This window comes from Pelecanus crispus, chromosome 5, assembly GCF_030463565.1.
Source record: "Pelecanus crispus isolate bPelCri1 chromosome 5, bPelCri1.pri, whole genome shotgun sequence".
Taxonomy (NCBI): domain Eukaryota; kingdom Metazoa; phylum Chordata; class Aves; order Pelecaniformes; family Pelecanidae; genus Pelecanus; species Pelecanus crispus.
In genome coordinates, this window is record NC_134647.1 from 44,547,704 (window position 1) to 44,572,421 (window position 24,718).

The following is a 24,718-nucleotide window of genomic DNA, read 5'->3' on the forward strand; positions in this document are numbered from 1 at the left end:
GGCACCGGTGGCCAGGGTGCCATCACAAGTACAGCGACATCCAGAGAAAGGGTAAGGAGAAATGCCTCATTCGTTTCTGACTCACAGCTGACAGCCTCTGATCCCTCCCTCCGTCCTCAGGCTGGGGAAGTCTCCTCCTCACCCTTACCCTCCTGCCTGCTCTTCCTCCCACAGAAACCAAGGGGAAAGCGGTAAAAAATATCTTCAGCGACTCCTGCCTCCGGACTGGGGCCTCTCTTGGCTGCTGGCTTTTTCTTCCCTGCTTTTTTTCTTCGATCCAGCTCGATGGTAATCTGAACCAAGCAAAATGAGGCTGCGAGACTTTCTATTCACTTTGCTGCTCCCAGCCGGCTTCCTGGGGGGCTGCTCATGGGCTCAGCGCCCAGAAATCACCACCCGGGTCGCAAATGCAGAAGGTAAGCCTGGGCTGCTTCCCCGGGTGTTTTTCCTCCCTGGGATCAGCAGAGAAGTCCAGTTGCTGTTTCCCTCCTGGGCAGATGCCTCCACTGCTGCACACGGCCACAGCTTTGTTGGGACATTTTGGGGAAGAGTTGTGTTTGTCGAGGAGAGCGATGTAGGATTAGAGAGGATCTGCAAGACGTACCCACTTCTAATGCTTTTTTTGACTCTTTCTCCTTGGCTCTGTCTTGTCGGGTGTTACCAGTAGCACTGGGATGCAGTGGGGAAAGATAACAGCTGATACCAGTTTAGCTTTCTGAAAGATTTTTGGTTTTGGTACTGGCTGTTAAGGTGCTTTTGCTCTCCTCTGCAATGATATTTGTGCCAGGGTGTGTCAGAAAATCATTAATTTTTCATTGGGTTAATTGCTATCATGTCTTGGTTTTATTTTTTTAAGTGGTTGCTGCAGCTGCACATTATTTTATATAACTAGTATTGGTCTTGCAAAGATAGTCTTCTAATGTAAATGGAAAAAAATGTATAGGAAGCTGTTAAATGCCACAAACCAATGTTTTCTGAATATATGCTCGATCCAGCTTACCCTTGATCCAAAACAGAAATGAGCAGCCTCACCCATGCATGTATGCTTGTGTGTCTCATGTGGGGTTAGGATGTTAAAAGTGGTCCTCTTAGCGCAGATCCTGGGAGCCTGCTAGGAGGGAAGCTGGGCTGCAGTCATGCGTGCCAGCAGCACACGGAGCCTGGGCTGGGGAGGTGATGCAGCAGGTCTGCCTGCCAACTTCTGCCTCTCCACTTCTTCCCAGATTGCCCCGTGGACCTGTTCTTCGTCCTGGACACCTCAGAGAGTGTTGCCCTGAGGGTGAAGCCCTTTGGGGACCTGGTTGCCCAAGTGAAAGATTTCACCAACCGGTTCATTGACAAGCTGACAAACAGGTACATCTCCCAGGGTTTTGTCCAGGCTGCTTTAGGGATGGGTCCTGGTGCCTGGTGGGATGCTGAGATCACCTTGTATGCCTGTCTGAGTATGGAGAGGAAAAAAGCAGGGATGCCAGGCAGGGTGGTGGGAGCATCTCCCCCCTCTCCGGGTCCACGGCCACCCTGTTTCTGCTCTGTCCATGCTGAGGGCAGCAGCGTGCCTTTAGCAGGGCTGCCTGCACCCCCACTTCAGGAAAGCAAGGGCTTTCTGGAGTGGCAGATGCAGCACCCCAGCCCCACCACCTCCTGCTGGCCTGGCTGGCTGGGTGGTTATTCTGTAGGGCCAAAGCGCTGCTGATCCCCATGCCACCAGCTGCTCAGGCCCAGGACAACCCAGGTGCTTGGGTGGCAGCAGGGCACCTCTGATGTTAAACCCAGCACTCATGGGTACCCTGCAGAGCAAACCCTCCCTTGCAACTGGCATCCCCCAGGACACCCTGCAACATTGAACCCAGCTTTGGGGACCCCTGTGGAGGGCCCTTTATCCACCCCACTTCCCAGCCCTTTATCTGCCCCCTCCTCACCCACCCTTGCCACCACCAACCCAGGCCTGACCCTGGATTTCCCAGGGTGAGGGCACCCAGGAGCACAAAAGCTCCCAGATAGGGGTGATGCTGGGAAAAGCTGGAGGCAAAGGCCATGGCTCACCTGCTGGCAGGAAATCCAGTGATGCACAGAAGCACCATGAGTCCTGGAGCGATGTGGGTCCTGGTCCTTGGGGCAGCAGGAGATGTGTGCTGTTGCCCAGAGAGGCACCATGGGGATGTCCCAGTTCTGCACAAGCTGGAGGGGCAAGGTTCCTGTCTCAAGACAGCTGGAAGGGGGTTAGCAGCTCACCTACCCATTGCCCAGGCAGGAGAGCTACCTTACAAGGCATTGAGTGACCAGGAGCCTCATGCCAGGCCTCCGTCAATGTAGCATGACTCTCTCCTAAGCAAGGCACCAGGCTTTGTCCAGAGCCACTGCTGTGTGCAGACAGAAGGATGGACCTCCTGAGCCCATCCCAAACACCCCTGTGCCCACCCTGCTGCTCTCTACCTGCTCTGGAGACATCTCCCTGCAAGCTACCACTGTGCACGCCATACTGCCAGGCACCCACAGCATGTTTGGCATGGATGATAGCAAGGCAGCTGGCAGTGGTGGGGTGGAGGGGAGAGTGGTAGGCAATGCTAAGGTGGCTTTGGGAAAGGTCCTGCTGGGGAGAGAGAAGATAAGCTTGGGGAAGTGAGGGAGCTCTGCAACCCCATCCCTTTGGGATTGGCCCCAGAATCCTGAAAAGACCCTTTCCAGGGCACTGGCCAAAGCACAGGGAGTCATGATGCCTCTGTCCCAGAGAGTCACAGGCGCAGGCTGTCAGCACACAGGACAGGGCTTCAACACACACTTATTCCTTTCTGAGTCAGAGCATCCTTCAGAGGGAGGCATTCCTCTTTGATTTTAACACATTCTGCAGTGGAAAACTCACTGCAGTCCTAGATGGGATGTTTCAGCAGTTACCTGACTTGCACACATGCACCTGGCTGCCTGGCTCAGCATCTCCTGCTCAGCTCCAGCTTCTGCAGCCTGGTACTTCTTCAGGAAGCCTCTCTGCCAAGCTGTCTGCTATGGACACCCACCAGCTGCCCCCCTTTGCCCTTCCACCTGCTGAACAAACTGTCCTGCTCCCATGGCTGGGCTTTGCATGTGAAGCACATCCCAGCCTTGCAGGAGAGCAAGGACCCCTAGCAAAGCCTTGCAGTGTTTGCCAGAGGATTTGCATTTTGCATGGTGGGCCGGTACAGGTGAAGTGGAGGCGGTGGCAGGACGTGGACAAAGATGCTGAAAGCACATGTCCTGGTGTGTCTGTGCAGGTACTACCGCTGTGACCGCAACCTGGTGTGGAACGCTGGGGCACTGCACTACAGTGATGAGGTTGTGCTCATCAAGAGCCTCACCTCGATGCCCAGCGGCCGGAATGAGCTGAAGAACCGTGTCTCAGCTGTGAACTACATTGGGAAGGGCACCTACACCGACTGTGCCATAAAACGGGGCATCGAGGAGCTGCTCATCAGGTAAGGCAGTGGGGTGGGGCAGGTGGAGGGGGTGATGCTGGTGGTATGGCTGTGGTGAATGAAGGTTGGGAGCTTCTGAGTTAGGATGTCCCTGTGCATTGTGCAGAGCTGTCCCCAGGGTGGGAGAGGAGGTCACCTAGGCATGAAATAGGCACAGGGGTGGCAGGTTGCTAGTGCTCTGGCTTCGCTGGGATGAGGCATGCCCTGACCATAGGCTGGGGCACTGCCAGTGCCAGTGTAAGTGTCCAGATGTGCCGAAGCCACTCCTCTCCAGCTATAACTGTTAAATCCTTGCAACATTAAATCTGGTGTTTAAACCCTTGCAGTGGCTCCCATCACAAGGAGAATAAATACCTGATTGTGGTGACTGATGGACACCCCTTGGAAGGGTACAAGGAGCCCTGCGGAGGTCTGGACGATGCTGCCAATGAAGCAAAACATTTGGGGATCAAAGTGTTCTCTGTTGCCATCTCCCCCAACCACCTGGTAGGGACCATGCAGCAGGGATGCTCTCTGAAGGGTCCCACTCACCAACATGATGAAGGAGGCTCTGAGTGCCCCTCAGAGCCGCTCCCTGGAGGGAGGATGCAGGTCCCCCGGGTGGTCTCTGAGGATGGGTCCTGCACGGGTGCCCACAGGTCTCACTCTGCCCTCCCCACCCCCCAACCCTAGGACCAGCGGCTCAACATCATTGCCACGGACCAGGCCTACCGCCGCAACTTCACAGCCACTAGCCTGAAGCCAACCCGGGAGCTCGATGTGGAGGAAACCATAAACACCATCATTGACATGATTGTGAGTGCTGCCCACCCCCTCCCCAGATTGCCCCCTCCCCAGGCTCACCTGTCCCTCTAAAACCCCCTCTCTTTGCTTTCTTGTCTTGCAGAAAGTTAACACAGAGCAATCGGTGAGTGTCCCCCAGAGACCTGCTCTCCCCTGATCCTGTGCCTGAGCCTGTCCCCTGTGGGTGACCCACAGTCAAGCGGGGGCTCAGTGGCACAGCCCTGCCCTGCAGGCAGCCCCTGCTTGACCCCTGCCAGCCTCGGGAGCTCCCCTCAAGCAGGGTGCAGCCTGGCCCTGGTGCTGCCTGCTGCCTCTAATGCTGTTTTCTCCTTCTCTCTGGGCAGTGCTGCTCCTTTGAGTGCCAGGTGAGTCAGGCTTTTGAGACCCTCTGTCCCCTTCCCTCACATCCCCATGGCTCCAGACTGTGCCTTCGTGGCTGGTCTAACTCATACCTCTCTCCCACAGCCTCTCCGAGGGCCCCCTGGACCTCCTGGTGACCCAGGCAATGAGGTGAGGGAACAGCTGTGGCCATGCTGCAGGACTGAGGCAGTGGGATGAGCTCACTGGGGATGCTCAGAGACCAGGGGGGCACAGGTTCTTGCCACCCCACCTCTTCCCAATGGAGAGATGGATGAGGACCCACACCATGCTCCCATGTGGCTGGCATCATCTGCTCCCCACATCCATGGAGCGTTGCTGCTACCATCCTCCCTGCTCTCCTTTCAACAGGTTGTCGTTCTGTTCCTGAGGATGATGAGCTAATTTTATTTCTGTTCTGTATTGCAGGGAGAAAGAGGCAAACCAGGTCTTCCTGGCCAGAAAGGAGAGGCTGGAGACCCAGTAAGTAAAGGACCAGCCCTGGTGACTCTGCACAGGGGCTATTTTTAGGCCACTTCTGGCCAGACCTCTCGGGCACATCCTAACCAGCCCTTGCCCCTACACCACTCTGTTTCCATGGGGTAGTCAGTGGGGTCAAGGCTAGCTGTCCCCCTCCACAGCCACCCTGCTGAGTAGTGGCTCCTGACGGCCAGTGGGGTGGCCCCCCTCCTCTGTTGCTACAAGGCTTCCTTGTTCCTCATCCAAAATAGCCATTCTTCCTGGAGGACACACCTCTGACTCACATACACCAGCCCAGGAGTGGAGTCTGGGCTCCCTCCCACGTCCTCTGACATGACAAGCACAGCAGTGTTACAGGGAACCTTTGGTAAATAATAAGCTAATAGCATGAGGAAACTATTTCCTTCCTCCTCCCTTTTTTTTACTAGGTACACTTATTTTTGGGAGATGTATTTCTCCCACACACGTGAGTGTGCAGTTACTCATGTTGTGCATTCCCAATTTGGAAACGCCACGCCATGCATTTTTCCTTCCCAAGGGTTTTCTGACCTTCCATTTCATCCCAGAGGATGTGTCCCCAAATGCCCTCACCCCCAGGAAGGACTGGAGATGGTTAAGGTGAAGGCAGATCCCCTCTGCCCTCCACGATGGTCCCGTGCTCCCAGACCAGGCAAACAAGGAATGGAGTCATGGGAGAGACTCCTGCAGGGGGGATATGGTGGCTGGGACCTGAGCCCCACATTAAGAGCCTGGGGGAAAACTGCCCTATGGTGATGGTGGTGACAGTATCTGCCTCTGTAACACCATGTTTCTGTCCTCTAGGGCAGGCCAGGAGACATGGGACCTGTTGGCTACCAAGGAATGAAGGTACATGGGGCTGCAGGGTCACAGGCATGATTCCTAGATAGGCCACAGGCTTTGTGCTGCAAGTGTTTTCATTCTCCCATTTTCCTCTCCCCTTTCATCTCTAGGGTGACAAAGGAAGTCGAGGAGAAAAGGTGAGGACAGCAAGGATCTTGTGGGGAGATCTCTGTGTCCCCCTGCTTGGTTACCTCAGGTTGCCCCTGCAGCAGCATGGTGTTGGGGTCTGGTATGTGCCTGCATATATCCATTCCTCCTGCCAGCACTGCCCGTGCCAGGAGAGGGCATCTAACAGGATCAGGAAGTTTGCAGCTGACACAGCCTTGGGCATCAGACAAGCACCGTGCAGTGAGCACAGCCAGGCAGAACAGGAGAGACCAGCGGTGTGCAGAGGCACAGTGAATGCCTGCACACTCAGACCAAGCCAGTGTGGGGACCATAGTGTGGTGGGGGTGTGGATCTGCTCTGCACAGAGACCTAACATCTGTCTCCTTCCTTTTGCAGGGCTCGAGAGGAGCCAAAGGAGCCAAGGTCAGCCTCTGCTTTTGCACCATTCATTCTTTCTGGTTAATGCCTGGGGGGAGAAGGGTCTTTGGAAATCACTTCTTCATGGTCCCTATTCTCCGTTGCAGGGTGAGAAGGGCAGGCGTGGAATCGATGGCATCGATGGCATGAAGGTAAATCTCCATTCAGGGGCACTTTGCTTAGCCTGAGGACCCCAGCTTTTGCCCCTCCAAAACCATTGTGGGGTCCAGGAGCAAAGCCAGTGTCCCACGTGGGGCAATGGGACACCCTCCCTGCAGGGCCACCCACTTGCCAGCCAGGGACAGGGCTGGGATGTCCCTTTCAGGGCTCTGGGATGATGGTTGGGGTCTTTCCACGGGCACCGCTCATGGAGACCCCTGCTTTGTCTGTCTGACAGGGTGAAGCTGGATACCCCGGGTTACCTGGCTGCAAAGGCTCACCCGGATTTGATGTACGTACCCTGTGGGTGCCCCTTGCATGCGAATGAACCAGCACAGCAGATCTGCCATGATGGCATGTGGAAACAGGGAGCCCCCCAAGAAGGGGAGATGTGGGAGGGAGTTGCCACGCTTGGAAATGTGCCCCTAGACATGCAATGCTCACGCCAGGTATGGCACCTCGGGGATGTCCCCGGGGCAGTCTGCCTTGTCCTTGCCTGGAAGCTGCCCCCCATTGCACAGGGCTGCCTGGGAAGCTGCGTGCTGGGGGAGTCTTTGGCTGGAGGCTGTTCAGCACAGGGAACTCGGCAAAGAAGAGTTGAGTTGTGGATAGGCAAGCCCCAGATTAACAAATTTCAGTCTGGTGTGACCAGCCACCCAGAAAATGTTAGAGAATTTGGAGGGCTCTGGAAAACTTTATTCTAACATTGCATTTCTCCAGTTTCACTGCTTGTTTCCGTGTTCCTAAGATGATACATCTGTGGTGGCACCAGTATCACTGTGGTCCAGCCACAGCAGCCCAACAATCGCCTTTTCTGCCATTTTCCTCTGAACTGCAGAAGTACGCTTAGTTTTGCAGTGTTTCAGCAATGTGGCTGCAGCGTTGCTTGCACAGCTCCATGGTGCAAGGGTACCAATACCATCCCTGTGTTACTCTTGAGTATATGTCCCTCCTGTCTGTCCCACTGAGAAGCTGTGGGCCAGGCTGCTGGGATGCTCAGTCCATGCCCAATTTCCCAGAGACAGTGATACCAGCTTTTGGGTTTCAGTGATGCTGCCTTTATTTTCAACAGGGAGCTCAAGGCCCACCAGGACCAAAGGGAGATCCCGGTGCTTACGGACCCAAGGGAGGAAAGGTGAGCCACTCTGCCCAGCCCCATAGAGAAAGAGGGGTGCTGGGACCCCTTTCCTGCAATAGGGAGAGGTGGCAATAGACCCATTGCTGGCCTCCTTGCACTTCTTGGGGGCAGGCCTATGCTAGAGGACGCTACCAGTCACCCACAGTAAAATCTGGCCGGTGTGACTCCCAGTGTACCCAAGGTTAGTGGGTGCCCACAAGCCTGGCACGAGCACCCCTGAGATATTGGGGGGCTGCTGTGAAAAGGTGGCTTGCACTGGGTAGGAAGGGAAGGAATCTGCTGGGGATGGGGAGCACCCTGAGGAGAGACCACAGCCTACAGAGGGGCTTGGGGTGCATGGGGCTCCTGACAGCCTCTGCGCCCCGGGAGCTGAAATCCACCACTGGGTGCTGGATGCAGTCTTGACAGTGCCTTGTGTCCTTGTGAAGGGGGAGCCTGGGGATGATGGAAAACCTGGCCGACAGGGGATTCCTGGCAGCCCTGGAGAGAAGGTGGGTGAAATGCCTGTGCATGAGCATCCGCTGCCCTCTGTGAGAGGGAGAGGTTCCCTGCTCCAGCCTTGGCTTTGAAGCAGAGCTTGCCCAAGGCTCTGCAAGCGTGCAAGGCATTGCTCCAAAACCTGCCAACTTGACTCATTTGCACCCCTGTGGCTTGCTCACCCAGGGTGCACCTGGAAACCAGGGTGAGCCTGGACCGGCAGGAGAGACGGGCGATGAGGTGAGTCCTCTGCCTGTGCCTGTAATGCCCCACATGCATGCTTGCCAGCCATCCCCACTGCCTGACTACCCCTGTTGTTTCTCCACAGGGTGCTCCGGGTGCAGATGGTCCTCCTGGAGAAAGGGTAAGTGAGGGCACCATGCTGGCAGGGCATTGGCAGGGGCTGGTACCCTGCGGAGGAGGAGGAGGGCTGGGGGTGAGCCCACTCAGAGGTGGGCAGTGAGGGAGGGCTTTGCTCCTGCTGGGAGCAGGTCCTGATTTTGTGTTCCCACCATTTCCTTGCAGGGCAGCAATGGAGAAAGAGGTCCCCCAGGCTCGCCGGGTGATCGCGGACCAAGAGGAGAGCTGGTAACTGAGTCCGTGGGGCAGCTTTCAGTGTTTGCTCACAAATGGGGTCATGCTTGGCAGCCAGGGGCTGGAAATAGGTGCCCACTGGCTAACTCCATCAGCCTGTGGGCCAGCAGGCAAGCTCAGTGCCTTTATCTGCCAGCCCAGGGGGGGACCTGCCGTTGTCTGACAGCAATCGCCCCTTTATGCTGGCAGCTAATCACAAAACAACCAAAACCAAGAGGAGAGCATGCCTAGCAAGCCAAGAGCAGGTGGAGAGAAGTCAGCCCCTGCCTTGTGGCTGCAAAACCAGTTGATGGAGAGCAAAGAGGCAAGGTGTCCTCCCCAGGTACTTGGGAACTGCATGGGGTACTGGTGGCTCAGGAAGGAGGGCACAGGTGCCATTAGCTGCAGGGCAGCATGCATGGGTGTGGATGGGAGGGGAACACCCTTTCCTCCCCTTGCAGGTGGGAGTCACTAGGAAAGTATTTTTCCTGCCTGATGGGGAGTGAGTCACTGAGTGTGAGCATGGGAGGGAGAGGCAGGAGCCCTCAGCAGGCCAGGACAAACATGTGGCAAGCAGCAGAGGTGCCATGACGCTGGGGAGGGATGAAGGGTGCTGTTGCGCAGGATGGGGGCGGTGGGAGCCGGGGCGTCCAGCAGCAGCATTTCAGTGGGTGGCCAGCTGCGTCCCAGCACAGCTGGGTGGCAGCCACCATACCGCTCTTCCCCTGTCCCTGCAGTAAGGACAGCCAGTACCCACCACCAGCTCAGAAGGGGGGGCAGAGGTCTGCCCTGGGGAGCGGGCAGCTCTGGCAGGGTGCTGCTGGCAGCCTCCCCATTCCTGTTTACCGCTCAGGGAGCAGCAGTGCCTCCGCATGTGGTGTGCGGGGCAGATGTGTGCAGGAGATGAAGGCACACCAGTGTCCTGGAGTTAAATTGTTCAGCAGACGATGGGTGGCTTCCAAGTTTTAGTCCAAGCACGAGGCTGCATAACCTTGCCAGAAATGTCTCCACTGGCTCTCAGGGCCCTTTGGAAGTTGTGTTTTGTATTTACTGTTTGGCTTAGGCATCTGGAAGCTTCTAGCTTGCAAACAACAGCTTTAGATCGCCAAGCTTTCAGCCACTTCCCTCAAACCTTTAATTCAGGTGTGACTGTCACAGGAAGTTTCTGAACACTTCCCTTCCCTGCAGGCTGAGGACTGTCTGGTCCCATGTCCCAGGGCTGCAGGCTGAGCAGGACCTCATGCAAAGATACTTGTCCTGCAGCACTTGGTGCTGGCTGATCTCAGGGGTGGCTTGGCTGTAAGCTGCAAAGTTCGGCGCTTAGCTGTCGTATAGCCCTTTAAGGGGTAACACTCCACTTTGCAAGGGGGAAAGCTTTCTTCTGAATTGTCAGGAACTTGCAGCAAGCCCTCGGGCTGCAGGGATGGGGGGCCATGCCTCCTGGCTCTCCTTTTACCTCACTGGCTTGCTTGCTCCTGGCCATGGGTCTAGAATGGGGAAGGTGACCTGGAGGCAGCCTGGGTCTGGCAGACATGCTGCCCTGTTGGGACACAGCTCTGTTGGACTGGTGGAAGGCTGTCCCTTTCCACATTGGTTAAGTGAAAGTGGAACTGAGCTGTGTCCAGCCCTTGGGTGTTTCCTTCTATTGGAGCTGTTGGGGTGCAAAACCACCCAGACTCAGGTTTTCCAGGCTCTCCTGGGCTGTCAGTTCTCTGCAAACAGCTCTAACACCTGGCTCAGGGTGTTGAGTGTCAGCAAAGGAGAGGGGAGAGCGTCAGCACTGAGAGGTGAGGACATCCCTCCCCATCTGCTGGCTCATTCTCTCTAGAGAAGCAGCCATGATTGCAAAATGTGGCTGGGAAAAGCCACTACGCTGTTTTGGGGCTGGGGCCAGGTCTGTGTATCTGCAGAAGCCTTGCAAGATGGATCTCTCCAGGCATTTACTCTTCTGGCAAAAATGGGCTGAAACAGGTCACCCAGAGGCAAGCACTCCCATCCTTCAGAAGGTCTTCCTCTTAGGGCTATCTTCTTTGGTTTCGAGGTGGCCACGCTGGCCCATCTTTCTCTCCCCACACCTCTGAGAGTTTCCTACCCAACTCCTGAATCTGCTTCAAAAACCTCCCTGTTTGGATGACTGCATTTCTATCCAGCATGTGCTATCAGTACTGCATCCCTGCTCCCCATTGCACGCAGAGCCCTTTGCACCCTATGCCTGTCCCTCTTTGAGTTTCTCATGCCCTTGGTGTGCGTTTTTTTCAGGGAGAGCCTGGACCACCTGGTGACCAAGGGCGGGAAGGACCCCTCGGGCCACCTGGCGACCAGGTAAGAGCTTGGATTAACCTTCTGGATCCCAGGTGGAAGTGGTTGGGTCAGTGGGGAGAGTGGGGTAGGGAGCTTAACTGATGCCACAGCATCTTGGGGCAAGTTCTCAGTATCTTCCAGACCAGGTAACAAAGCTGGTAAAGAGGGGCAGGGATTTCTAGGAGAACCCTGAATATGAACAGGGCTAAAAAAATAGAGAATTGGCTGCTGGGCTGGGGACAGAGCAATCTCCATGCCATTTCCCAGTCCCATGGGAACAGATGTCAACACGCCTGACAGATTTGGAAACTGGCAAGTGCAAGCTGCAGCAACGCACAAAATGTTCAGGCCTGGGGCCAGGCACTGCTCACCTCAGTCAAGGGAGTCAATGAGACTTCTTGTCAGTGAAGGTAGCCTGATGGGGCCCCAGCAGTGTCCCTGACACCCTTGGCATCTGCAGGGACAGTCTGTCCCAAAGCCAATGTTCTTCAAGTCCACTTGCTGCAAGGTCTGTCCCTCCTGGTCTGGGGTCTGCTTGTCCTCGTGTGCTGCAAGGAACAGATCTCAGACCCCATTGGCTTTCTGGAGAGCAGAACTGGCTACTCCCAGCCTGAGGAAAGCTTCTGTCCCCTGCACAATTAAAGGCTCTTTCTTCACAAAGACGTACTCAGCTCCCAGTTGGTAACTCTGGGTCTGGAGGTGTTGCTGGGTTAATCCTCCATGGCAATATCACTGATTGCAATGACCAACAGGGCCTTTGTGCCTGAGTAAGCATGCTTCAATATCACCCTTGGACAGGGATCTGTGGGACAACTCCTCTCCTACCCATACTATCCGAGTTTTGATGGAGCCCAAAATACAGGAAAGTATTGAGGTAAATGTTCCCTCACGGGTGGAGCAGGACTTCCAGAAGGGGTGAAGCATGGAGACCAGTGTGTGGACAAAGATGAGACAGTTTAACTCCTTTGTGGTCGACCAAGTGTTGAAAAGCCCTGAAGGAGTTCTGGAGTGCAGGACAGCCATGAAGGAGCCACTGTTGCATTGATGTTATCCCCAGCGTGGGTGACCCCCATGGCAGACCCGCACCATGCCGCAGCCTGGGGACAGGACATGCTTGTGCCAGGCTTGTGCTTGCCTGGAGTCAGGCTTCCCTTGAGCTTGTCTCGTGCTAGTGAAAAACACCAAATTTACACAGGAGGATAGTCCAGATCCTACTGTCTGTAGCCAAGCTGAGCTTCTGCAGCAACCAAAGAGCATGTGGCAGCATCCAACTTGTTGGGCACTGCTGTGGTGAGACATGTCATTTTGGGAGGTGGTTCTGGTAGGAAGGCAGCTCTTTGGATCTGTGCATGTAATGGACCAGTGCTGCAGGCTGACACCAGTGGAGGAGGAAAGACTGGAGCTGCTCTCCGTGTGGTAGACACTTGTTCCAGGTTCAAGGCAGGAGAAGGACTGCACAGGAGGCAGCAGAGTAAAGGTGGAGATTTGATGCAAGCCTGGGAGGCGAAGTTGTGCAAGCATGGTGGGCAGCCAGGCTGGGATAGATCCTGCCTCCAGCCAGCCTTTGCTGGTGGGGAGGAGGAGGAGAAAGGAGAAAGAACGGTCTTCCTACTGTCACTGAGCCTGTGGAACACCAGTGTTCCCTACCCAGCACTGAACTTGAGTCAAACCCCTGTCGGAGAGGGAAGCATTACAGAAGCAGCTCCACTGCCTCCCCAGACCAGAGACTGCTCCAGCACTTCCACCAGTTCTGGGAGATTTCAAAAGCAGTTGCAAAGCGAGGATGTTTCTTCCATAAGCTGAGGAAGAATGCTTTTGCTTGGCCAAATTAAAAATAAATGCATAATTGGGCTTGGGCAAGAGTAGGACTTTGGCAAACACAAATGTTTTTCAAGCCATGTTATCTGCAAGCTCTGGCCTTTGGAGTGTATTTCTCTTGGCAAGGGGAAAGGGGTCCTGCTAACCTGTGACTTTCATCCTCTTTATATCTGAGAGAAGTTAAAGGTCAGCACGCTCTTTTCCTGATGCTCATGGGAAGGTTTGGTGGTCCCTCTCTCTTCCTGGCCATGGTGCCTATCCCTTCTGAAGTTCCTGTTGCACCCAGAAAGGTAGTGGATAGGGAGCTGCTAAAGATTTCTCAACGAAAAATCCTGCATCTTCATAAACTCCTCCAGGGCCAGGAGGGATTTGCACTGTGTGCTACAGTGAGGACATGTAAGGCCAGTGTGAGCCAAGGGTGCCATGGATCCAGCTTTGGCTCATGTGAATGATCATGAGTTCCTGTCCCTCCTTCCCAGCTTTCTCTCTTCTGGGCTTTTTTACAGAAATAAGGTCACATAGAATCATCATAGAATGCTTTGGGTTGGAAGGGACCTTTAGAGATCATCTAGCCCAACCCCTCTGCAGTAAGCAGGGACAGCTTTAACTAGATCAGATTGCTCAGAGCCCCGTCCAACCTGACCTTGAATGTTTCTAGGGATGGGGCCTCCACTACCTCACATGCCTTTGAGCGGTTTACTGCTCTGCACTGCGCTGTGTAATTTTTAAGTCCTCTGCACCCACATGTACACCTTTCCTTGGTAGAAGTGTGCATGCAGCATGCATGGATGTTTGGCACCAGCTTCTCCCAGCCACTGTCATGCGAAGAGGAGCAGAGGCGACAGCTAGAGGGGATTTCAGCTTCCTCAGCTTTTGGGTGGTGAGAGAGAGGCTGCAAAGCTGGGCTAGGCTGAGCCACTGCACTGAGGCACCTCCCAGAAAGCTCAGAGGTGTTGCTGATGCACTGAAAATATGGAGGAACCTCTTGGGCATGCACCACTGCAATGCTGAAGCCCAGGTACCATTGAGTGAGTGCTGCCTTCTGCCTGCCAGGAGACTGCAGTCGTATGACTTGTTGCAGGAAACATTTCAGAGGTCGGGAGTCTTGAACTGGCATGCCTGCTGGCTGCAGCAGCGATGCTGGAGGGGCCAATTGCCGAGCCATTGCTCTCTCCCACCATGCCTTGCTCTCTGCTTTCCCTCTGCCTACCTCTGTCATTTCCATCACCTGGGGACTGGTTGCACGCCCAGCTCCATGTGAGATGCTGCCTTGCTTGAGCATTTGGACCCATGGGCAAGAGTATCATTACCCAATTGTTACCCACCATCATTACCAATCTCCTGGCAAGTAAACCCTGTGAAGGGCTGTTGGCACCAAGCAGAAGGTGGAGGGGCTCCTTTGGATGTCTATTGGAGCTCTTGGAGGAAAAAAAAAAAAAATCTCCTCCCTTTCTTGGTTTTTCCTCCTTTCTTGGTTCTGGCCCGCCCTGCAGCTGACGGAGCGGCAGCCACTGCCCAGATGGGATGTGGCAGAGTGGCAGCTTTGGTCCATTCCAGCACACACTGCCAGGGCTCTGCAGCCTCCTGAGGACAGAAACTCCCCAGAGCCACGAAAGGGCCTCCGCCAGCCCAGCTGCGACCCAGACGTGTCTGAGCCCCGAGGCATAGGGAGGGCCCCCTCTGTGGAGGGAGGTCTCTGTCACCTTCAGGGTGACGTGCCCCATCAAGGACTGTTCTCTGCCCTGGAGACACCTCTGTCACAGCCGATGAGATGCCACTGTGCAACCCAGCTGTGCTTTGCTGCTAGAAAGCATCATCCCTGTCTCCCTGGTCCTCTTCCCCACCAAGTTCTCTGTTACTGGACTGAGGTGTGAAGGAGACGGGTGGCTTTTAGGGCCTTGGAGGCTCTGCTCGGAGGGTGTTCCCTCCCGCAGCCTGGCTGCCACTGAAAGCACTTGGTGTTCAACCCATGCCTGCAGTGTCATACCTTGGCCCAGGAAGCTTCTTGTTTTGACTCACACCCAGCAGGGATCTAGCCAGGGCTGCCTCCGACAGGGCTTTGCAGAGAAAGCAGGGTGTAAGGAAGCATGGGGAGCTGCGGCCTGTGCAGGCTAGAGGGCATGGGAGGAGCCAGGCACAGCTCCTGAAGCATCTCCACACCTGCGTTAACCCCTGTCAATAGGTCCTTTCTTGTGAGGTTGGCCAAGACAGAGGTGACTCACTGATGGGTGTGAGGCAAGAGGCAGATGCCCCCAGCCGCCACATCATGAAATGAAGGGACCAGCCCTTCAGGGCAGGAGCAGCATCAAGAGAAAGCCCCTGTTGTGAGAACTGTCTGTGTTTCCCTAGGGCGAGGCTGGACCCCCAGGACCCAAAGGCTACAGGGGAGACGACGGCCCCCGTGGCAATGAGGTCAGTGCTGCTTCATTACTGCATCTTCTGGGGGTAGGGAATGAAGGGAAGACCAGGAGATGCTGCCTGTCAGGGCTGTTCCCAAATTCCTTGGATCTTGGAAACCTACTGTAGGTAGAAACTCAGGTGCTAGCTTGCTGGCAGACACATTGAGGCATTTTTCATGGGTCCTTAAGGCCATGGCTGCCTTCTTCCCCACCGCCTAGAGGCCATTTTGTGGAGAGTGTATAGCCATACTACAAGCCATGTGGCTTCCCATCACAGAAGCTGGGGGAGCTGCTCTCCGAGGGCAGCCACCTGAATCTGCTAGCAAATTTGATCCTCAGGGCAGGGAGTAAGCTGAATCACAAGCCCAGCTGTGGGCTTTGCATTGCTCTAGTATAAGGAAAACACCTCCTGTGATGGTAGCTGGTTGCCTCAGAAGTCATCGTCTTCCCAGCTTAAAGGATGGTGTGCAATGCTTGACTGCTTCTTCTGCATCTTCCAGGGCCCAAAGGGATTGCCTGGAGCACCTGGGCTGCCTGGAGACCCCGGCCTAATGGGAGAAAGGGTGAGTGGTATTTGTTTGGGGGGATTGCATGCAGTGTGGAAAGGATGTACAACAGGCTGGTTCCACACAGCTTGATCCAACTCAGGAAGAAAAGAAATTACATTCATACACAGCTGAGACGCTGGGAAAATTTGCAAGTAGCCTGCTTTTGAATATGCAGAGACCTGATACTTCCCAGCCTGCAGCCATATCCCCAGTCTCTGAGAGGGGCAGTGTCACTCTCCTCTCAGTGGCTGTGCAAGTCACATACAAGCAAGATGGCCTTTTTACCTGCCTGCACCAGTGTCCAACCTACCCACCAGCTGCATATTTTTTGCACAGACATTTTGCTGTGGAGATAAACTGTCTAAGGAGGGCAAGATACTGCTGCTGCGCTAAGGGATCTGCTTTTCATTATCTCACATATTTCTCCCTTTGTTTCCAGGGGGAGGATGGCCCTCCTGGGAACAGCACAATTGGATTCACAGGCGCCCCGGTAAATTTTTTGTGCTGCTTTGAAGTTGTAAGACTGTTATTTCTGCTTGTCTGACCTAACATGCTTCCTTTCCTTCATCCCCAGGGGCAGCCAGGAGACAGAGGTGACCCTGGCATTAACGTAAGTGTGCTGCTTCCTCATACACCCAACAGAAATTGCCCTGGCCGGTGGTTTGGCTCGTAGAGCCTCTCCATCAGCTGCATGGTGAAATGGGCTCCCTGAAGCAGCCTGCTCCTCCAAAGCCCTTTTTTGCTTCTGCCCGCCTCTCCCTGCAGTGGATGCTTCTGGTGGAAGTGTCCTGCCTTGGTGCACTGGTAGTAACACCCAAGGCCAGCAGCCTGGGCTGAGTGCTCTCCGATGCAGCCCCAGAGACAGAGTTCGGGGATGGTGCTGTAACAGTGAAAGCCACCTAAGAAGCTCTCTCCCTCAATAGCATTGCAGTTTGGTGCTAGGGAGCCTATACACTGCTCTTCACCCCCCTCCCTAGCCAGCTCTCACAAGGTCACTGCATGCCAGCACCAACTTCACCATGCTAACAACAGCTGTCCATGCAGGAGTCCCTTCTGTACCATTTTTCAGGGAACAAAAGGCTATGTTGGTCCTAAAGGAGATGAAGGAGAAGCTGGAGACCCTGGCAACGACGTGAGTAATCTCTATAAAGCTGAATCATCTTTATCTGTGAACACAGTGCAGGAGCTTTGGGCTGGGTCTCTAATGCTACCTTGCCTGTGGGTCAGAGCTCTTCAGACTTTGTAAGTCTGCAAGCGCCCTTTGCCGCTGAGCAGTGCCTGATGGCAAGGGAAGCTCTCTCCAGATAGTCACTTTGTGACCTATAGCTTATGTCTGGTAAACCTCCAGATCTGTTAGGTTGAGGTAGGTATCATCTCTGCAAGGTTTTGTATGCTTCCAGATAGCACCAGTGGTTGCACCTGTGCTGCACCACTGTCCTGCAGAGGGAGATTTTCCCAGTGTCCCTCTCAACCCTCCCAAGTCCTAACTTGTTTGGCTGGGTACAGCAATCTCAGATAAATTTTTTGTGGTTAAGCAGGGCTCCACAGATGTCTGGAGGGGAAGGTGCTGCACCGTGACACATACAGATTTGTGGATTTTGTTTTTGTTTTCATTCCAGAACCCAACCCCTGGCCCCAGGGGCCTCAAAGGAGCAAAGGGATACAGGGGACCTGAAGGCCGCCCGGTAAATAAGGACGCTAGCAGGGTTTGCACCGATGAGCACAGCGTGCTGGGCTGATGGAGCTCCCAACAGCAGGGCTCGCTGCAGACTTGCTGTGCTTGGCCCTGCCCTCAGCAGGAGCAAGGCGGTTTGAAAACCCACTGCTGCAGCCTGGTACACAGGTCTCTAAAATCATGTTCATCCCAAATCAGGGCAGAAAATACAGGCAATTGTGCTTTTTCATAGGCAAAGTTTTCTCATACGAACAGGTTCAGTAAGGGCAAGCAGCCTTTTGCAGTGGCCATCCTGAACCTGAAAGTGTTTCAGTTCGTGTTGAGTTGCCACTTGCTTGCGTTGCCTCATGTTGGCCTGGAGGCTACAGGAGAGGCATCTTCCAAGCAAACTGAATCCATCCATCCGTCCCCTGGGTACGGTGGGGGCAATGCCAAGCCATGTCACACATGGTGTGTGTGCTCACTGCCTGCAGCAAGAGCTTGCCTTCCCACCTCAGTGGGCATGGCACATGTGGAAGTGGGTCTCCTTCCCCCCACCCTTGTGCTGCCCCAAGGGCATTGTACAAGCAAGCAGATGTACCTGCTAAAAGCCCAGCGCAAGGGGCAGCAACTGGGAAGCTAAGAGACCTTTCCATACTCTGCATTGCTTATCAAGGTATCAGCAGAGTACACCACAGATAGGACCATCTGCTCTTGTAACTGGTCTCTCCATGTTTCTGTTTGACAGGGACCACCAGGACCTGTGGGGTCTCCAGGACCAGATGTGAGTTGGACAGGATCGGGGTGCTGCTTGCTTGCTTGCTTGGTCTGTGCTTCCCCTGCCCCACATGATGGCTCCTGGGAGAGGGTCACTGCTGGGGAAGCCTCCTGCTCCCAGGCTGAGTGGTCACTGCCCCCCATTGCTGTCGCAGTGAGTCTTACTGGCCAGATTTCCTTCATGTAAGTCCATCACCAGCTAGTCCCCTCTGTAGTGTGCCCCACTTGCACATCACTCATTTCCAGATCAGGACCTGCTTTGAGGGCACAAAGCAGCAGTGGGGGTGGCAGGCAGCACCTGGGAGCCAGGAAGCTGCCTTCACTGTTACTCAAACATTTCTTTACCTCTGTTTTCAGGAATGTGAAATCTTGGACATCATCATGAAGATGTGCTGTGAGTATCCCTGTACCACTCCTCCTGCCCTGCTTGGCTCCTTGCTGTGGGAGTGGGAGGTAGCTGCTTTTTCTCTGGCCCCCAGCAAGCAGGACCATCCCCTGGCAGCATACAGAGGGATACCATGGGCATTGCTCCCCTTCCATGAGTCACAATTAAGTCAACAAGCTGGGGGGAGAGGTGGAAGGTCCTCCCTGCAGCTGGGACAGCAACCCAAAAGAGGCAAATCTTTTTCACGTTGCTGTCCCTTCTCTTGACCCAGGGACTTCCAGCTTGATCTCTAGGGTAGGTTGTGCAACTGTGTTTCACTTGTGCATGCTGCAGACTGGTTTGCTGTGTCTGTGGCTCTGTACATACACAATTACCCTTGAGAGCAAATACGAGCAAAGTTGTGTAAAATCTTAGTGTGGACCATTTTACAATGTTTTTTTCTTAAATAGCAGGGCCTGGCTTTCCCTTTTGGGAAAGGGAGGTCTGTTCTGGGGTATCCTGGCAGGGGAGCAGCAGTGCACACATGCTGCAAAGGGTTTCTGGCCCAGTTACGAAGTGCTGGAAGGACGCAGGGTACTTAGGGAACTGAGTTGAGCTCCATACTCTGGTGATTCACTTAATCCCTCCAGGATTAGCTTTTATTTTTGTTTAAATAAGAATGCATCAGCGTGTGCAGAAACAGAGCTCTGCTGCATGCAGTGGTCCAGGTCGGGGCATCACAATCTGAAACAGGAGAGAGATCTGGATATTTCAAACAGGAGGGAAACCTCCATGAGCTTGAATTGTCCAGACCAGGTGCCTCTAGGTTTGCAGAAACACAAACCTGCAGTCTGCGTTAGTGTGTGGAAAAACCCTTGTGTCAAGAGTTTTAACATTCTCTCTTTCTCTCCCTTCTCCTCTAGCTTGCTGTGGTGAGTGTTACTTGGCAAAGTTGCTCGGCAAACATTTGCTAGCCCTTCTCCTTGCTTGCACTCGTCCCTTTCCCTGCTCCTTGCTTTCTGCTATGGAGACATGGTGCGAGCCTGTGAGGGAGGACTGAGTATGAGCAAGGCAGAGGAGGGCAGTGAGCTCCCACCAAGGGTGCTGCGGGGACTCAGAGGCTACTGTGTAGCTGGGTCCTACAACTGGAAAACTGTTGTTGAGGTGTCCTGTGCCAGCAAACTGCAGGCGGATTTTCTCCACCCTTTTTGCAGTTGAAAGGGACATCAGTTCAGGGCACGCTGTGGATCCAGCTCTGTCCTACTCCTTCCAAATCCTGTGTTGGTCTGCATAGAAATGTGCTGGATTTTTCTCTCTGATGCAGTCCAAAACTTTGAAGGAGGAGCCAAGGACACATGATGTCCTTCAGTAACAGGAAAGAGGGGAGCAAGCTGAGTCAGCCTCCTCCAGCCCACCAATGTCACCTCTGTCCTCCTGGGCTGGGTGAATGGAAGAAGTGAGAAGGCTTATGAGGAAATGGGTTTTGGAATAATTTTGGAATAATTGGGTGTTTTAAGGGTACTCATAGCTTGGAAATGCTATGTGTCTTATAAGGGACACTGAGCAAAATGCAAATGGAAAAATTAGTAAACTGACTCTCAAGTCTCCTAAGCAGCTATTTTGCCACTTCATTTTACACCATGCTTTGCGGGTCGATAGGGCACCCACTTGGTCTAAGGACTAACAGCAGACATCAGCTGCTTGCTTTGGTATGCCTCCCTGCAAAATGTGCTGCTCTGAGCAAGCTGCTCAGATAAAAAACACAAGACCCTCCGCTCCTGTGCCTTGTTGCAGAGTGCACCTGTGGTCCCGTCGACCTCCTGTTTGTGTTGGACAGCTCAGAGAGCATCGGCCTGCAGAACTTCCAGATTGCCAAGGACTTCATCATCAAAGTCATTGACCGCCTGAGCAAGGATGAGCGTGTTAAGGTGAGATTTCCACGAGTGCTGGGATACACTTGTGTGCATTCACTTTTTTCTGCTTGCAGTGAAAAATAAGGGAGATGCCTGCACTCCAAAGAGCCTCCACAAGGCTTAGTTTCAAGTGTGTAACTGGGGTGGGTCTTGATTTCTCCCAGATTCATAAAGTGATGGAGATGAGACAGCAGTTTGTTGTCCCAAAATACAGATGTTTTACCCTTTCTGGGCAAAGGGACTCTGCCTGCTGTGGCTGTGAACTCTTCTTCCATGTCCCAGAGCAGATGGCTCATGAAGCGTTCTGATCAATCAGTCTCTCAGTCTATTCCTTGTCCTGATAAGCTTTTCAGGTGGCTGGAGTAGATAACACATGAGGTGTGTTGCAGCTTCCCCTAGCTTACTGATGGCTAGCCCGCACAGGCACCCTTGTCTGCCCCCATGCTCAGGTTTAGGTTGCCAGTTAAGCATACTAATAAAAAGGACTTTTGCAGCCTAAACCAGCAATATTGTCCCAGTAATGAGTCTTTCAGTCTGAAGAGGGACACAAATGCTTACTCTAACTTCCCTGGTAACCTGCTGTGCATGGCAAAGTTCGTTTACCTCTGTGATTTGGAAGGGATGTTTGGGATCCGGTCTTTCCTTAAGGTATAACCAGACGTATCTGTAGCACACGGGCTGTAAAGCCACTACGACCTGCCATTGGACACATGTGGGCATGCATGGGTCTCTTTGGCTGGCAGAGAGCCAATAACAAGCAGAAAGGCTAAAGCTGGACAGCAAAATGACTGTGTTGGAAGAAAAACAGAAGTTTTCAAAAAAAGACCTATTCCTTGCCACCCACCATGGCCAATGGCTTGTGTTGAGACCACTGAGCCGGGAAACCTGGGTTTGGGTCTTGTTTCACTGACTGGCTCACCAAATTGGTACCCATGTGCATCCATTCCTGTTGGTGATCCTTCCGCATGGAATAAGGCAGAGGAGAGGCGGCAGGGCCTGCCATGAAGGCGTTCAGTACAAACCATCAGCAGGATTTCTGAGCTCTCCAGGGCCACCTGAGATATCTGACCCTAACTGGCTTCTGGTTTTTCCAACAGTTTGAAGCTGGGGAGTCCCGTGTGGGTGTTGTGCAGTACAGCCATGACAACACGCAGGAGCTGGTGGCCATGGGGGATGCCAACATAGACAACATCGGGGCACTCAAACAGTGAGTCTGTGGGGTCTCAGTGCATCATGCAGAGACCTGACCCAGGGACACCTACTCACCTCCCATCCTCCATCTCCAGGTCAGCAGCTCCTTGCAAATGCAAGGATGCTAAATGTTCTTTAGTGGAAAGTAGTGGTTGGTGGCATTGTAGGTGGTGCCGAGGCCAAGGAGTTTGCCAGTTTGCCACCCAAAGCCCCATTCAGGGATGTTGCCCTGCCTCACAAGTGTGTCAGATATGTGTTCCCAGGGGCTCCTTCCGTATCCATAGGGCAGGGCTTGCAGGCTCTCTGGTATTTGTGCTTGCAGGGCAGTCAAGAACCTGAAATGGATAGCTGGGGGCACCTACACTGGAGAAGCCCTGCAGTTCACCAAGGAAAACCTGCTGCAGAGATTCACCTCTGACAAGCGTGTTGCCATCGTTATCACAGATGGACGCTCCGACACGCTGCGGGACCCTACCCCGCTCAACTCTCTGTGCGATGTCACCCCGGTAAGGGCACAGGGGAAACACCCTGCCTGCAGGGAACTACCACACAGAGTAGTGCAGGCTCTCTGGGGGTCTTCCATGTCTTTGCTACCCAAGGCTAGGGTAGGGGGTACATGTGTCACTAGAAGCACTCTCACAAAGTGACAGGCATTCAAGTTTACGAATGCATTAGATAATGAATGCATCTGGTGATGGACTATAACTTCCCTGCAGGTGGTTTCCCTTGGGATAGGTGACATTTTCCGGAACCCTCCAAATCCAGATCACCTGAACGACATCGCTTGTTTAAGCAGACCAACCAGGCCAGGACTGTCCATTCAAAGGGACAACTATGCTGAGCTCCTGGATGATACCTTCTTGCAGAACATCACCTCATATGTCTGCCAAGGTGGGTGAAAGGTTGTGGCTGGAGGCAATAAGGAAGGTAGTGAGGATTGCCAAAGGATGAGGGATGCAGGCCACCCTCCCTTGTCTTCTCCCAGTAATGCTCTTAAGCAGGCGCTGAGAGAAGAGAACAGTGTTCAAGGTTTAGTTAACGAAGGGACAAGGACATCTTGTGTCTCAGAACATTTTTCAGCCAGGTCCAGGTACTCTCCTGCTGCAGGACATCTCTGTCCACAGCATTTTTCAAGCACGCACCTCTGTGCTTTCTGGTCCACATTTATAGCCTTTGCACAACACCTTGCACAATGTGGCTGTGACTGAGGTGTTTGTCCCTTCTATGGCTCCATAGGAAGCTATAGGAGAAGTGGTTTTCCTGGGTGAGCTGGTGACATTACTCTTTCTAATTTTCTTAACAGAGAAGAAATGTCCGGACTACACCTGCCCAAGTGAGTATTGACTCCTTGTGCCACACGAAGGGGTTGTGAGTGGTGTGGTGGGGGAAGTGGGAGTTTGTGTTTGTGGGAATGAATAGCTTGGAGACCTCTTGCAGCAGGGAGGCTCCTGGGCTGGAGAAGTGAGCAAGCCTTGTCAGACATTTGCAGGGTCTCTCACACACATGCCAGCCCAAAGCACCTGGGGGAAAAAACCTAGACAGTTGTTTTTCTGGCACCTCAAACCTAGAGAGGAAGTTATGCCATATTTTAGCCCTCATAGGGTTTAGCTGAGGCAGGTAATGATATCAATTGCTATGTGGTGATGGGAATACAAGGAAAAGTCAGCACTATGGCAGGGATATTTGAGAAAGGTGCTTGAAAACTGAGTACAAGGAGGAATTTAGTGGGGTACACCTCCAAGTCAGAAGCATATACAATCCTTGGACTCATCATGGAAAGAAGCCAGCCTTGAGAGCTGAAGTGGTTCCCCAGACATGCAAGGACAGCACTGTATTTAAGCAACAAGAGTCATTAGATGATCTAAGCCACATAAGTACCTGGGAATGCAGCCTGTTGTAAACCAAACAAATGAAGGAATGAAAGGGTAAAAGGGCAAGTGTAGAACAGCACATGGGCTAAGGGAAACCAAGCTGGCAAATACCCAGAGAGTGGGAATTTCCCAAGTTTGACAAGGCAGGAAGCCTGTGAGACAGCCAATGACTTCATTGGCTTTCCATGGAAAAGCCAGGAGAGGAAACGCAGCATAACGAGCGCTGGGACTTTCCCCTTGCAGTCACCTTCACCGGGCTGGCAGACATCACGCTGCTGGTGGACAGCTCCACAAGCGTGGGGAGCAAGAACTTCGAGACCACCAAGAAATTTGTGAAGCGGCTGGCTGAGCGGTTCCTGGAGGCTGGCAAGCCTACCGATGACTCTGTGCGTGTCTCAGTGGTCCAGTACAGCGGCAAGAACCAGCAGAAAGTGGAAGCTCAGTTCCAGTACAACTACACGGTTGTCGCCAAAGCCATCGATAACATGGAGTTCATTAATGACGCCACGGACGTCAACGCCGCTCTGCGGTATGTCACAGGGCTGTACCAGCGTTCCTCCCGTGCTGGGGCGAAGAAGAGGGTGCTGGTGTTTTCTGATGGCAACTCTCAAGGGATCACTGCGAAGGCCATTGAGAGGGTTGTGCAGGAAGCTCAGCAGGCTGGCATTGAGATCTATGTGCTGGCAGTGGGCAGCCGAGCCAATGAGCCCAATATCCGTGTCCTGGTCACGGGGAAGAGTGCAGATTATGATGTGGTCTACGGGGAGCGCCACCTCTTCCGTGTGCCTGACTATACCTCTCTGCTGCGTGGCGTCTTCTACCAAACTGTCTCCAGGAAGATAGCTGTTGACTGAGCATCTGAGTGGGTTTCTGTCAAGGCCATGCCTGCTTCTGTCTCGCCTAAAAATGAAAACCAACAAAACCAAAAAATTGACAGTGTTCTTGACCAACCTGAGGAATTTACATCTATGCAGATAGCCATAGTGCCACAGCCTGGCTGTGCATAGTCCCTTTTCTTCTCCCCTGCTTCACCATCTGCATCTCTATTCTGTTAGCCTCAAACTTCCCTCCCTGCCCATGACT

At 53.7% G+C, this 24,718-nt stretch overlaps 1 protein-coding gene across 1 annotated transcript; it reads left to right on the forward strand.

The window, feature by feature from the left end:
* The first annotated feature begins 307 nt into the window (after positions 1–307).
* On the forward strand, positions 308–24,489 carry COL6A1 (collagen type VI alpha 1 chain). Its single transcript, XM_009490646.2, has 35 exons — positions 308–416; positions 1,224–1,353; positions 3,246–3,446; positions 3,773–3,932; positions 4,119–4,241; positions 4,333–4,353; positions 4,574–4,594; positions 4,695–4,739; positions 5,016–5,069; positions 5,889–5,933; positions 6,038–6,064; positions 6,432–6,458; positions 6,560–6,604; positions 6,850–6,903; positions 7,684–7,746; positions 8,178–8,240; positions 8,413–8,466; positions 8,555–8,590; positions 8,752–8,814; positions 11,059–11,121; positions 15,268–15,330; positions 15,818–15,880; positions 16,305–16,355; positions 16,440–16,475; positions 16,935–16,997; positions 17,485–17,550; positions 18,268–18,303; positions 18,654–18,690; positions 19,584–19,592; positions 20,455–20,588; positions 21,671–21,780; positions 22,087–22,270; positions 22,481–22,655; positions 23,068–23,097; positions 23,879–24,489. Exons 1-35 carry the CDS (start codon positions 308–310, stop codon positions 24,487–24,489), a joined length of 3,072 nt encoding a protein of 1,023 aa, XP_009488921.1.
* The last annotated feature ends 229 nt before the right edge of the window (positions 24,490–24,718 follow it).

Bases quoted from the DNA above. Each gene is read 5' to 3' on its own strand.
- COL6A1 (XM_009490646.2), top strand. From the start codon at position 308: ATGAGGCTGCGAGACTTTCTATTCACTTTGCTGCTCCCAGCCGGCTTC. The intron at 4,740-5,015 runs GTGAGGGAACAG...TCTGTATTGCAG, and splicing joins CTGGTGACCCAGGCAATGAG to GGAGAAAGAGGCAAACCAGG. The intron at 8,815-11,058 runs GTAACTGAGTCC...CGTTTTTTTCAG, and splicing joins GCGGACCAAGAGGAGAGCTG to GGAGAGCCTGGACCACCTGG.